At 37.1% G+C, this 15,277-nt stretch overlaps 1 protein-coding gene across 3 annotated transcripts in view; it reads right to left on the bottom strand.

Annotated features, from left to right (window-relative positions):
* LOC131432378 (ETS-like protein pointed) overlaps positions 1 to 15,277 on the bottom strand; it is a 351,236-nt gene that overhangs the window by 114,872 nt on the left and 221,087 nt on the right. For all 3 annotated transcript variants that reach the window (XM_058598615.1, XM_058598617.1, XM_058598624.1), the window contains 2 exons: positions 14,785 to 14,901; positions 9,247 to 9,450 (listed from right to left, as the gene is read on the bottom strand). In XM_058598615.1, the coding sequence (XP_058454598.1) occupies positions 9,247 to 9,450; positions 14,785 to 14,901 (321 nt within the window). The remainder of the gene's footprint in view (positions 1 to 9,246; positions 9,451 to 14,784; positions 14,902 to 15,277) is intronic.

Raw genomic sequence — 15,277 nt, forward strand, 5'->3', positions numbered from 1 at the left:
AATGATTGCATTTTTATTCTACAGCTTTTTGATGCTTAGTTAATTAATAAAAAAAATGCTTACAATTGTGATATTGAAAGAGGTTAAACAGATTTCAGCGAAGACATTTTTTTTTTTGCTTCAACATCTTGCTCGGCCAGCATTTCCTTCTTGGTAAAAAGAATTTTAAGGTAGACCAAGAAGAGTTCTTAAGAAGAATTTTAAGGAAAAGCCCACTGGAATTAGTATCTGTCAAACGTGTTCTCCAGCAGGCATAAAACCTCCTCATCTTTTGCATTAATAGATTAAAATCATGATGCATTTCCTTAAATCTAGTGCTTCTATAGTAACTAATTCTAATGAGACAGTAACATAAGAAACGATTTCTTGATAACATCACGTGATAAATGAAAGTCGAAAGAATTGAAACATTTTTTTCAATATGCGGCACATGCTAGCAATGTGCTCGTTATACCCATAATTAGTTCCAACATAGGGAATCCGAAGAAACAAATAGGATCGAAGATTACGACATCGAATGACAAATTGTAACAATTGCAATTACTCGGAGCAATCGATCTGCGACTAAAGTAGGTCTGCCACAAAACTAGCCTTACAAACATCTCGATGGACAAATAATAAATCGAGACCAATCAGTTTGCAGCGGTCATGGTAACTCGGTAAGTTTAAAGCATATCTCCATGGAAGACGTCGGAGAGCTAATCGGACAAACTTGCGTTGAATCGCTCCAATGCGTTGGATATCGTTTTGGTAATAAGGTAACCAGATAACCGCAGCATATTCCAGTTGAGTGAACTTAAGCGCAATACGGAGCTTACAAGCAATGTACTTCAGAGATTTTTTTAGTAACGCGAATAATGAATCCTAATAGCTTAGAGGTTTAGAACATAATAAGATCTATGTGCTCTTTCAAATTTAACTTTGATTCCAGAAGAACACCCAGGTCCTTAACAAACGATGCGCGTTCGAGAACAGTTTGTGAAATATTATAGTCGGACTTGAATACAGACTTTTTGTTACTAAAAGAGATGACGGAACATTTAGTAGCATTTAAAACCATTTTGAAATATGAAAGTCATCGGTAAACGATAGTTTCATACACTTGATCGAAAAAATTTAGATCGTTGAGATACAATAAAATTAATAACTGTCCAAGGTGACTTCCTTGAGGAACTCCAGAAGTATTTTCAATATCATTCCATGACCAGTTAGATATGATCGAAGCCAATACAAAAATAATCCGTTTAATCCCAGTCTACTTAACTTGGAGATCGTTTGTGATGATCGATTTTGTCGAACGAAACAGCGAAATCGGTGTATATAGAACATACTTGTAGTCGTGCTTGTAAAGAACGTATGATGAAGGAAGTGTAGGTTACTAAATTTGGGGAAGTTGAAGGCTTTGGCATGGATCCAAGCTGAGTCTCTGATATGTAGTCAGAGCAGCTATGTGTTATAAAATCCAGAACTATAATTTCAAACAGCTTCGATACAGCGCAAAAGCAACAATTCCAAGGTAGTTGGATAACATATAGCCTTGTCCACATAGGATTTCTTTCATATTTCAGGAAAAAATCCAAAACGCAAAGAACAATTGAAAATGTTGGATAGTGGAACCAACAAACTATTAGAACACTTTCTTATCACCACGGATGGAATCCCAGAACTTTTTCGTATCTTTTATTGTCAGACTTCGCTTCGTAAGTATGTCGTGTAAAGTTTACCATTTTTTACGTTCTTTGCATTATTGAATGTATTATCACTGAGACGATATCTTTCATCTGACATCAATATCCTTGAGTGCAAAATGTTGAAATAGCAACTTGTATCACTCGAGATCGAAAAGCATTAAATCGAAACTAGAACCGCCTTCTGGTAAATTTTAGTTTTATCAAGGTCAAAATTCGGCCATCTCGACCAATTTGCTGAAACGTTCGCTCATCTTTAATTTTTTAGGGATTCATAAAACTCACAAGTTTCAAAAATTTGCAAAGAATTTTGTGGAATGATGTTTTTTGAAATTCGCGCGAAATCCGCGCCATAGCATCAAAATCTTAGCAGAAACCGCGCCAAACCCGAGAAAATCGCGAAATCCGCGAAAACCGCGAAATCCGCACGACCGTAATAACCCTGTCAATAGTGATTCAAATGCGTGCTTCAGCTCATTCTGTGTAATGTAATAATCCAATGTTAGTGTCGAAGCCGTTTTGATGATCTCAACAACTTAAAAAAAGCATCCTTTCAACTTCAACTTTGGCAACAAGAAGAAGTCTCACGGTGCCACATCAGGTGAATACGGTGGGTGGACAGAGACTTGATTTTCGCGATATTCGAGTTGAGTACGACGGATTCTGGCCATCGAATGCTTCAAAATTTCCGATATAAAATGCGCCAGTGATCGTTTGACCAGTTGGAACGAACTCTTTGTGAATAATGCTTTCGCTATCGAAAAAAGTGATAGGCAAAGTTTTGATCCTTGAAGGAGATTTTTGCATTTTTTTCTGGTTTGTGGTGAATTTTTTGACTTCCATTTCGAACTTTGGCGCTTAGTTTCTGGATCGACACGAAATTATTTCTGCTCCTCCGTCAGTGTGTGCGGGACAAAAACTTTGCAACAGACCTTTGTTTTTGGCCGAATCTTCGTGCAGAACGAGACGAATCGTTTCTTTGCCGATATTCAAAGCCTCTTCTATCATTTTTATAGGAACAAAGAAATCATGCGCAACACAATCACGAACTTTCTCAAGCATTTCGGATGTGCGAGCTGAAATTGGTTTTCCTAGAATTTTGTTCGCTCTCTAGCGATACTCGTTTGTGCCACACACGAAAAAAAACATTTGCTGGAGACAAACACTGATCGCCGTTCACTTTTTCATCAATCGGAATGTTTCCGATACACTTTTACCTAGTTTTGCGTTAAATTTAATGATCGCTTGTTGTTCCACGTCGGAATTTCAACGTTTCAAGGTGAGATTCATTATAAAGCATAAAAACCATTCCAGTCAAATTGAGAGTCGAATCTCCACGATCACTAGTTTCATGTAATCATCAATTTTACACACATAATATCGGCAAGTTTACAGGAGCCAGTCTATATGAATAGAACGTATCCGCCTCGGTCTTGATCCTGCTTTCCTATATAGTCTTCTATGCCTGAAGCGGTATTCTATCTTTGTCGATGTTACGAATAAGAATATATCATAAAATGTAAAGAAAAATAAAAATTCTAAAAATAAACAAAAAAATATATCAAAAAATGTCAACACTAAGCCTAATTTGTTTGATTCCGTTGATACCTGTTTTCATCGAATCCTTTAAAACGAAACTTCCTTTGAGTTTCTCGTTTTCTTCCGTTCATTGCCTTTGGTCCATATGAAAAACTGAATGTTCATGGTTTACATACAATTTACACTTTGCAAATTCTGAAGAAAGAACGTTACACAGTTACAGTTGACTATCTAATGTGAAAATAATAATTCCTACATACAGAATTATGAGAACATAACAGTGTTTAAAATTGACGTTTAATAAATAAGTATTGTGCGTGACTGTAACAGATGTCTACAGATCATGTCCATGTTTTTTTTCTCGTTTTGGGGTTTGATGTATCCATACGATCGCGATTTTATTAGCAAACGTTTGTCGTGATCTCCACTAAATTTCTCAGCTAGGTCTAAAATACATAAAATTTAAACGTAATGTGTGTTAATTTTCAGATGGAACTGCACTTAATCTACAAATTTTATTTGATTTGTTTTGCATCCTCATAATAGACTATGAACGATGATTGGTGAGTGAGTGGAACATTAGTACCAAACATTCTACAACGCTACATTTAACATGCAACCAAACTACGAGGTGTAGATTTCGGACGTTGTTGTCCACGCCGTTTGCCAAAGGTAGCAAAGAGGATATGGTTCGGTCATCATATGGTCAAATTACTGCAAAAGAGATGGGATTTGATTAGTAGTTCGCTTCTCTTCCATCGATCAAAGCATAGTTTTTGTTATAGCATGGACAATGTCTGCCAATTCTGTCTGGCAAACTCAGAATAAGGAACATATCCCCTTCTGTGTATTGTTGCATCCTTTTGTCAGACATAACCCATGGCACCATTGGTGTGACTTCTTCATTGAGTAAGGATACAGACAAAGTCTGGGACCACTGGCTCATAGTTTTACTAATACCCACGGATTTGAAAGAAAAACATTCTTGAAATCCAAGTTTCTACACAGTGTAGGTTGTGTAAAAATTTCGTAACCGAAAGTAAAATTCAGATCAAATTCAGTAATTTTGTATGGCATTTTTAGGCATTTTGATGAATGGCGCAACGGTAGCTTTCAAACGGGTTTAAAAATTTGTGTCAATCGGTACAGACGTCTCCGAGAAAATTGAGCGGTAAAAAAAACTACAGTAAAGTATAATTTTTGACATTCAGAAGGACTGCTTGCTGTGCTGTGCGCACAAAGCTAATCAAATTATTCTAGATTTGCACTGAATGATTTTTATCTCCGATTAACAAAGAAACAATTCTTATTTTTCTTCAGATATCGTTTGGATCCACTATAAAGGCTGGCTTTGCATAATGTTCCCCATCGTTGTCCACTTTTCGATGTATTTTGCTTCAATGCAAACGACCAGCAGCAGGATGACGCAATCGATCTTCTTCGAAGCCCCATAGTAAATTGAGTTGTATTCGCGTCGAAATGCATAATGCAGAAATCCGCGTATAAAAACTGCGTAACTTCATATGTTACATCCGTGTTAAAAAACCGCCTAGCTTAGGAAATCCGCAGAAAAAACTGCGAGGCTTTGGACATCCGTGTAAAAAAAACTGCGTGATTTCGGAAATCTGCGTAAAAAACCGCGTTACACTGAAGTCTTTTTTTTATGCGAATTTACGTACCGCATAACTCTGAAAATTTGCATAAAAAAAACCGCATAACTCTGAAACTTCGCATAAAAAAAGACCGCAGAAGGGCAAACCGCATAACTCTGAAAATTCGCATAAAAAAAACCGCATAACTCTGAAAATTCGCATAAAAAAAGTCGCGTAAAAAAAACCGCATAAAAAAGGCCGCATAAAAAAAGACCTCAGTGTACTTCGGAAATCCACATAACAAAAAAAACCTGTATCTTCTGAAGTCCGCGTAAAAAACTACGTAACTTCATAAATGTGAGTAGAAAAAAATCCACGTTACTTCAAAAATCCTCGTAACAAAAAAACTGCGTAGCTTCGGATACCCGAGTAAAAAATCACGTTACTTCGAAAATCCGCCCAAAACAAAACAGCGTTACTTCGGAAGTTCACGTAACAAAAAAACTTCGTAATTTCAGAAATCCGAGTGAACAAACCTCGTAATTTCAGAAAAAAAAAACGCGCTGCTTCGGAAATTCACGTAACAAAAAACCGCACCAATTCGGAGATCCAAATAAAAAACCCGCGTTACTTCGCAATTCGGCGTGTAAAAACTGCTGTGATTTCGGAAATCCGAGTGAATAAACCTATAAGTTCGGAAATCCGTGTTAAACAAAACTGCGTAACTTCAGAAATCTGTGAAAAAATCCGAAAATCCACGTATCATAAAAACCTTAACGTCGGAAATCCGCACAAAACAAATTCGTAAAAAAAAGCTTCGTAACTTCGGGGATCCGAGTAAAAAACGCGTTACTTTGGAAATTCACGTAACAAAAATACCCCGTGATTTCAGAAATAAGCATAAAAGAAAACAGCGCATCTCCGGAAAACTGTTTAAAAAATCTACGTACTTCTGAAATCTGCGTAACTTTAGGAATCCGTGAAAAAACTACCTAATTTCGAAAATCCACGTAAAACAAAACTGCGTAACTTTGAAAATCCGCCCAAAACAAAACAGCGTTACTTCGGAAATTCACGTAACAAAAAAACTTCGTAATTTCAGAAATCCGAGTGAACAAACCTCGTAATTTCAGAAAAAAAACGCGCTGCTTGAAAATCCAATTCACTTTATAAATCCGTGAAAAAAACAGCGTTACTTCGGTAATCCGCGTAAAAAACCGCGAAACTTCAGACATCCGTGAAAAAACAGCGTTATTTCGGAAATCTGAGTAAAAAAAAAACTGCGTAACTTCGGAAATCCGCGTTAAAAAAACTACCTAACTTCGGAAATACGAGTAAAAAACCGCGTAAAACCGAATAAAATGAAGCCACAATAGAAACGCTTAAAAAAGTGTTAGTCTCAGTGTTTGTCGCTTACGTCACATAGGCATAAACAACGTATCTAGAAACCAACCTGGTCACTAGGAGCTGTGGTAGCTTTTTCGCAGATTTTCATTTCGTAGGGTAACGGCTCCCTATTTCATCTGAGCTCCTATTTCCATCTCATCCCTTCACCTCATTACTTTGAACATGAATAATATTTTACAACCTACCGGAACCAGACTGTACTCACTAAAACTAAATGTACTAAAATAAACTCACTTTTTAATTTAGGATACATTTTCGTCTCAAGATTTACAGTACGTCATGTTTCTGATTATCTACTAATCGATTCGTCTCAAAACATGATCACTTTTTCGCACAATTACACTACCATTGAATGCTGGATGACTTCATAATTAGTTATGTGCACTTGCCACTTGTTTAGTTAACGATTAAAAACTTCAAAATTACCCGACAAACAATAAAAGTCTTTAAAAATATGAGATGAAAGTTTTTCACTTAGTTCACTTGATTGCGCTTTGTTTTCATCTCGATTGGTTTCGCAAAGTTGCCAAGTTTTCTCAAAATGTTACAAAAAATAAATTGTTTTTCTTCTTCAAATTTTTATCAAAAGCATGTTATTGGTATCCGTGACATTAGTTTAATTATATTATTGATATTAATATTTAAATAAAACTTTTTTGGCTTCGAATATTACCAGAAAGAGCATGTTAAATACTAATCAAATAACCATTGTGGCAAATCTAGTAACACTGGTTCCATTCCGCTATACGTCAACATAACGCTGTGAAGTGTGTGTGTGTGTTTCATCGGCTGGGCACAGAGATGCCAGATATTTTCATAGAAAACATGTATTACGTTGCATAGAAAGTTTATATCTGCTCTATCTGTTTTCACTAATAAAATGATGGTAATCATAATCAATTATCTGCATGAAAGATTTCCACTTTAACATGTGATTTGTCCGTTGATTAATAAACTTTTAAAGAATCACTGCAATCAAATACTAATAGATACTCAGAGAGAAAAGTCTAATTTTTTACTTCTCACTTTCTATGAATCTGTACAAATCTGTATTAAATTAAGGAAATCGGTATAAAATCTGTACTTTGATTTCAATCAGTATGCGAACGCAAAAATCTATACAATACAGATAAATCTGTATATATGGCATCTCTGGTTCTACACTTTGTTTTAAGAAGGGCTAATGAATAAATAGTAACAAATACATTTTAGTTTTTATTTCAAGTTCACCAAATTAACTTTACAGTAAAATTTTAAATTTAAAGCGAAACGACCGAAAAATTTTGCAACGTTGAAATTATTTCAAACTGGTTCTAAAATATCGTATGTTGTCTCATAATTGGCATTAGGCCGTTTTTGAGAAGAATGCTGACATTTTGAACCTGAGAGTGTAATAATGGAATATTTTGTTTTGATTGCTGTCGCCATTGCTAATTTATGGGATGAATAAAGGATCAACGATAGGATGGATAAAAATCCATTGAGATGGAATTAGGAGCAGAGTAGTGAACACATCATAAGTGTTTTTAGCTGTTTTATGAATATTTGTTAAATTTTCAAGAAATGTGAATCAATTCTCAATGTGGAGCAAGGCGAATGAAGCAGTAATATGAAATAGTTAAAGTGTTTTTAGTGGCTAAATCGGGGTTTGAAGGCGACGTCCTTACAAATGAAATAGGGAGCCCTTACCCTAGTTGTTTTCATCAGTTTTTCTTTCTATATGTTTTCCTCATTAGAATCCGATAAAAGAAACCCTTTTGAAAATGTTTGACCTTTCAATTCACTTTCCCCATACTTTATTAAAATGCAAGAAATAAAAAACCTGTCAACCTGGCTAAGTGTTTTTTTTTCCTTCTTCCCCCAAAAATATGGCCTTTTCTAACTTCTCAGTTTGTATCAGACAGTTAACTACAACCCACGATCGGTTCGAATCTAATAAAAATGCCTTTATTATTCAATTACAAGAAATAAAATTCTGGAAACCTCTCTCTCTCTCTCTCTCTCTCTCTCTTCACCCATCAGTGTTTCCTTGCATCCGACAAACGCACACTGAGTAAAAATGACACTCCTTTCGGTCACATATGTCAATTTTAAATGAGATTATTTCTTGTGTGTTTCGATTGACTCGTGGTGTACGCATCAACGCGTACACTAGATTTAGACCGAATGCCGGACGGGTCGGTGCGGTCCGGTTTGGGAACCAAACAATTATTATTGTGTCGAACAAGATGTCACACCATCCCGCCCGCGTAGTTCCCCGCCGAGTGCCCGAGTGCCCGAGTTCCATCAAAGGCGGCCTCAAAGGTCTTCGTTCGTTGTGCAGCACAACACAAACAACAGTAACTAGGAACAATGAAAATAAATAATCAAATCAGTGAAGGGTCATGTCACCCTGTAATTCTCCGGTGCCGTTTTGTTAGTTTGTTTTGTTAGAGTTTAAGGCTCATCGGAGCGACGTCGGTGGCGACGGCGACGGCGGCTGAAGCAACAGTTAATGCAATTTATGTGCGTTAGCAGCAGCCAGGGTTCGGTTCGGTCGGGGTCAATTGAGTTTGTGGCGCGCGGATTGCTTCGACTTGTTTCTTAACCAATCCAATGAGTGTTTGTCTGTCAGTGATGCCCCGTTTACACTTCTGCTGGTTGCCAGCATGCTGGTGTCAGTGTACTGCCCTCTTAGGAAAAAAACGTTCAACGGTGGTCCTTCGTTGGTCTAATACTTTGGATCATTGGACCACAGTTGAACGTTTTTTCCTAAGAGGGCAGTACACTGACACCAGCATGCTGGCAGCCAGCAGAAGTGTAAACGGGGCATGAGATATTGGTATTGTTGTACAGTTCAATCGAAGCGGGCCATGATTTTGGAATTGCCATAAGTCAATTGTCATTCATTCGAGTCGTCGCGTTGAAAGGGGACGAAACTGATTGAGAAATTAAATAATTGCCGGTTGTCGTTGCTGGGTTTGATTGAATTACAGTTTGAGAGATCAGGATTCAGGAAACATTAAATTGAGTAACAATACCTTTCTGCAGGATCTCCAGATGTTCCCACAAAATGTCACCGGTGAAGGGTGGGGCGATTGCCAGGAATCCTTCCCTCCCGAGGCCGACAATGTCGCGGCCACTCATCTTCAGGAACGGCTCTTTGTTCACGCTCTCGAGTGAGAACTCTTTGATCGACCAGTTCAGCCAGATGATCACATGTTCGGGGGTCCATTGTCGTGGATCTGAAAAAGACAAAACCAAAAAAAAATGAAAATCCCTGCTGTAAAACCGAAAAACAAAAACAAAGGCCCATAAAACTTAGTAATTACAAAGTGGCAGTGGCTTTCGCTGTCTCTTCGACGGCTCTCTGACAGTCGGTTTTCCGATATCATCGGCGTCGCCTACTAAGCGAGTGGATGAGCCATGATTCACCTTCCCAGCAGCAGCAGAAGAAGAAGAACGGCTGCCGGAATCGTCGGAGAACAATGGAAATCAATTATCTTGACATTGAAAACTGTTGCCACTGGGCGGTGGTGGTGGTGGTCGGTAGAGGGAGGGGGTGGCAGATTTTCGTTGACGCGCTTGGCTGACTTTTGGGGCAAGGTCGGACCACTTCCCCGCTCCCCCCTCGCTCCCTTCCATAGTTTGCGTCATAATCGTTGCTAAACTCTTCCCATCAAAATATGTAATGAAAAGCCCCCCCGGATCCGGAGCCGGAGCCGGAGCCGAAACCGAAGCCAGAGTCAGGGCTCTGTGTTCGAAGAAACGCAAAATAATTAACATTGCCACCACTGCTGCGACCGCTAAGTGCTTTGCATAGTAAGCCGTAATTGATCGCAATGTGGCGATTAGGAAGGCCCCGACAAACCCCCTCCGACAATGGGAAGCAGGAGAAGGCCATGTTTTCGAAACGAAATCTTTATCTAAAATCGCGCACCCGCGCGTAGACCTTCGACAACCGGCCAAACCTTAAACAGTTTTTTTCTTCTTCTTCAATCTTTCTTGCCAGTGTTTCTTCGCGTATTGTTCGTTTGCAGTGCAGGTTTATATGATGTACCTGAAACTAAAGATGCGTTCTTTCTCCTTCGAGAAATGATAATAATAATAGAAGACAAAAAAACCGTATTCAAAGGAGGGTAAACCCGTCCGTATCAAGTTGACTTCATCAGTGACTTTTTGCTGTTGTACGTTGATTTCTATACTCGTTCCCACACCGAGGAGTTTTTTTTGCAGTGCAGTCGTATGGAGAAGTAAAAAAAGAAGCTATGCATTCAGAAGTGTTCTTCGAAACATAGCTATGAGATTTTTTTTTATTATTAGATTCTGATCAACCAAAACATACAAAGTTGCACATCTCCCATCCCGATGGGTGAGCATCGGCGTCACGTTCCATGCCACAAGGTCGCCACTTGGGACTGTTTCCGGTAGCATCTTTCATCAACAAAATTCGATCGATGCCAAAAATTTTAATAGGAGTTTTGAAACATCACAAAAGCTTTTTATAGGGTTTTGAGAAAACAATGAGGTGAATTTAAAAAAGAATTTGTATGTAAAAGCAGTAAGGTAATCGTGAATGATCCCGAATTCTTTTTTGATGTTTTCCAGAAGCATTAACAAACGCTTAGCTTATATTTGAAGTTTAGACAAAACCTTCTAAAAGCTTAGACAAATTTCTAAAATCTTACACAAAAGCTTCTAGAAGCTTAGAAGAAAACTTCTGCATACTTCGAAAAAAGCTTCTGTAAGCTTAGACAAAAGCTTCTGGAAAATTAGACAAAAGTTTCTGGAAGGTTATACACAAGCTTCTGGAAGCTTAGACAAAAGCTTCTGGAATCTAAGACAAAAGCTTCTGGAAGATTGAACAAAATCTTCTGGAAGCTTAGACAAAAGCTTCTGTAAGCTTAGACAAAAGCTTCTTGAAACTTTGACAAAAGCCTTTGTGAGCTTAGACAAAAGCTTCAAGAAGGTTAGACAAAAGCTTCTGGAAGTTTAGACAAAAGCCTTTGAAAGCTTCTGAAAGCTTACACAAAAGCTTCTGGAAGCTTGAACAAAAAATTCTGTGAGCTTGGACAAAAGCTTCTGTGAGCTTAGACAAAAGCTTCTGAAAGCTTGAACAAAAGCTTCTGTGAGCTTAGACAAAAGTTTCTGGAAGCTTATACAAAGCTTCTGGAAGCTTATACAAAGCTTCTGGAAGCTTATACAAAGCTTCTGGAAGCTTATACAAAGCTTCTGGAAGCTTATACAAAGCTTCTGGAAGCTTATACAAAGCTTCTGGAAGCTTATACAAAGCTTCTGGAAGCTTATACAAAGCTTCTGGAAGCTTATACAAAGCTTCTGGAAGCTTATACAAAGCTTCTGGAAGCTTATACAAAGCTTCTGGAAGCTTATACAAAGCTTCTGGAAGCTTATACAAAGCTTCTGGAAGCTTATACAAAGCTTCTGGAAGCTTATACAACGCTTCTGGAAGCTTATACAAAGCTTCTGGAAGCTTATACAACGCTTCTGGAAGCTTATACAAAGCTTCTGGAAGCTTATACAAAGCTTCTGGAAGCTTATACAAAGCTTCTGGAAGCTTATACATAGCTTCTGGAAGCTTATACAAAGCTTCTGGAAGCTTATACAAAGCTTCTGAAAGCTTATACAAACAGCAGATTTTATGAAAGCTTCCGAAAGGTTTTTTCAAAACCTTAAAAAATGTTCGTAAAGGTTTCAACAAATTTTCATTTCAGCTCCCAAAAGCTTTTGTTAAACCTTCAGAAGCTATTTTTGTTAGTTTTCAGAACGCTTTTCGGAAGTTTCCAAAAGCTTTTGTGAAAACTTCTTGAAGCTTCCGATGCACTGGCTAAAGCTTGTAAAAGTTTTTGTAAAAACTTCCAACAGCTTGTATATAAACTTCCAACAGATTTTGTGAAAGCTCCAAACAAATTTTGTGAAAGCTTCCAAAAGTTTTTGTAAGAACTCCCGGAAGCTTTTGCAAAGGGTATCGAAGACTTTGAAAAAGGCATCCTGAAGTTATTGTGTAAGTTTCCAAAAGCTTTCGTAATAATACCCAAAAGTTTATGTAAGAGCTTTCAAAAACTTTTGTAAGAGCTTCTCAGAAAATGCTTCACGTAAAAGCTATCGAAAAAGCTTTTGTAAAAGCTTTCTGAAGCTTTTGTGAAAGGTCCTCGAAGCTTCTTTGAAAGCAAGAAATAGCTTTTTTGAGAGCAAGGAAAAGCTTTTTTGAAAGCAACCAACAGATTTTGTGAATACTTTCAGAAACTTTAGTTAAAACTTCCAAAAGATTTCCCAAACATTTCCAACAGTTTTTATAGAAGCATGCATAAGCTTTTGTAAAATCTTTCAAAAGCTTTTGTAAAATTTTCCAAAAAGCTTTTGTAAAATATTCCAAAAGCTTTTATAAAATATTTCAAAAGCTTTTGTAAAATCATTCAAAAGCTTTTGTAAAATCTTTCAAAAGCTTTTGTAAAATCATCCAAAAGCTTTAGTAAAAGCTTTTTGTTTTGCTTTTGTAGAAGCTATGCAAAGCCTTCTTAAAACCTTCGCAATGTTTTTGTAAAAACTTCCAACAGTTTTTGTAAAAGCTTCACATAGCTTTCAGAAAAGGCTCCTCAAAGCTTCTGTGAAAGCTTCCAACAGTTTTTGTAAAAGCTTTCCATAGCATTTGTAAAAGCTATCCAAAGTTTTTGTGGTAGCAAAATATTTGTTGAAGTTTTCAAAAACTTTCGTAAAAACTTCACGAAGTTTTTTTATAAAAGCTTCAAAAAACTTTTGTGAAAACCTTTAAACATAATTATGAAATCTTTCAAAAGCTTTTGAAAGAGCTTCCAAAAACGTTTTTTAAAAGCTTCCAAAAGCTTTTGTAAAGGCTTACATGAAAGCTTTCAAAAGCTTAAATTAAAGCTTCCTAAAGCATATGTAAAAGCTTCCAAAATCTTTTGTAAACGCCTCTTTAGAACATTTGCCAAATCTTTTTAATAGCTTCTCGGTGCTTTTGTGAAAGCTTCAAAACAGTTGCTGTGAAAGCTCCAAAAGGTTTTTCATTTCATTTCCAAAAGATTTTGTAGAAACTTCCAAAAGCTTTTGTAAAACCTTTCAATTTGGAAGTTTTTTTGTAAAAGCTTCAAAAAGGCTTCGTTAAAAGCTTTGAAAAGCTTTTTAAAGATTCGAAAAGTAATTGCAAAAAAATTCAAAAAGTTTTTGTGAAAGCATAACCCTTTTAAAATAAAAACCCTTTGAAAAAACATCAACATATCCAACAGATTTTGTAGAAACTTCCAAATACTGAAAGAGCTGAAGAGCTGTAATTTTTTTCAGAAGCTACTGTTTGAGCTTCCATGTGATTTTTTGGAAAACGTTTTAAGCAAACTTCCAAAAATTTGTAATAATTTTCAAATATTTGTAAAAACTATCAAAACGGTTCTAAAACTCCAAAAGAGTACTAAAAGCATTTAATAGATTATTAACAAGTTTCTAGAGGCTTCGTTTCAAAGTTTCCGAAATCATTTGTACAAACTACTAAAAGTTCTTCTAAAGAAGCTTCCAAAAGCGTTCGCGAAGCTTCCAACGAATTTTGTTTCAGCTTCTGTAAAAAAACTTTCAAGGTTTTGGCAGAAGCTCTCGATGAGTAGATGCTTTCTGAACCTACTACGTATGGCAATTTCGAAAAGCTTCTCAAATCATTTGTATCCGTTAAGTTAAGTAGCGTTTTAAAATGAACTGTTTAGATTTGCACTAAGCAGTTCAATTTGAACTTCTCTGCACTGACGAGTCGAAGGAGAAACGTGAAGAATAGTTGTGTAAACTAGTAAAGATTTACATGGAAGCTTCTTGAAAGTCGTTAATAATAACAACAATTGTTTGCAGCAAAAGTCTCGGTAAAAGCATTTATGGAACTTCTTCCAGCGCAGTAACATTCATGAAACACGAGGTAGCTTCCGAAGGTTTTTTTTAGAAATCATTTCAAAGCGAGCTCATGCTAGTACATGCTTCGATTAGGTTTTTATAACATTGTATAACATTGAGTTTACTTTTTTATGGAAAGGTTCTTTTGGAAAGTTATTTTTTCTGGAGCACTCTTTCGAAAATGTTTTCGAAATTCGATTTTTTAATTTAGAAACTCATTTACAAGAACCCCTCGCAACGGTGCGGACTGCTTCTATATCCTGCAAAGCGTCATAAGAAGATATAAATAATGTAGTGAAAGAAGAAGTTTTATCGTACCGGGTTGGCGGTTCAATGCAAAGGGCACTGGTCCTACAAGTTTATTGTAATCGTCTATTGAAACAGAAGGTTAAATTCCACGAAAAGGAATTTCAATAATATCAAGGGTTTGGCTTTGGAAGAAGTTTTACTATGTAAACTACAGCATACGATGTTTAGATGAGGAACGTTAGGATATTACCCTTGAAAAAGACCAAAACCAGTGGTCGGTCGAAACGTCGGGTAGTATTTAATAGACTGCTAAAGTCGAACAGAGCTTTTTAGAGGGCTTTTCTATATGATTTCAATAAGAAGTGTCAAAACTAGAATCTGAAGGGAAGTAACGGTGGGATTGAAAACCCAACAAAACTTACCTTTGGTGATTTTGTACGATTGCACTACCTTCTCCCAGGAGGCAAAGGACGCGTACAGCACCTCGGTCAGCTTCTTGTTCGTTCCGGGCGTTAACGGTGGCATCTGCGTCGGCACATCTGTAAAAAGTCCAAAATAAAAAAAAACAAGAGCTATAGTCACCCGAGAACTCTGGCAACGAGCGGCAATTTATATGGTTAATTCAGTGGTTCTCGTTGGTTGGGAGGCCTCTAAGATGACGAGAACCTGCCTGAAATGAACCGGGCGTGCGCCAAAAACAGTATCGAATTTCATGGTCCATTTTTCACTGTTTAGTTTCCGTAAATCTGGCCGGATTTACGAAAGAGGAGCACACATCGGCGAGCTATTAAAATTGGAGGTTATGTTTCGCACGCGTACCGCCAGGCGATCTCATCACCATCATCCGTCAGTTCAATTCTGTCCATGAAACGGGTAATAAAAATTAAAACCTTGTAAATCATAATACGATTTTCT

This window comes from Malaya genurostris, chromosome 1 (assembly GCF_030247185.1).
Source record: "Malaya genurostris strain Urasoe2022 chromosome 1, Malgen_1.1, whole genome shotgun sequence".
Classification (NCBI taxonomy): Eukaryota; Metazoa; Arthropoda; class Insecta; order Diptera; family Culicidae; genus Malaya; species Malaya genurostris.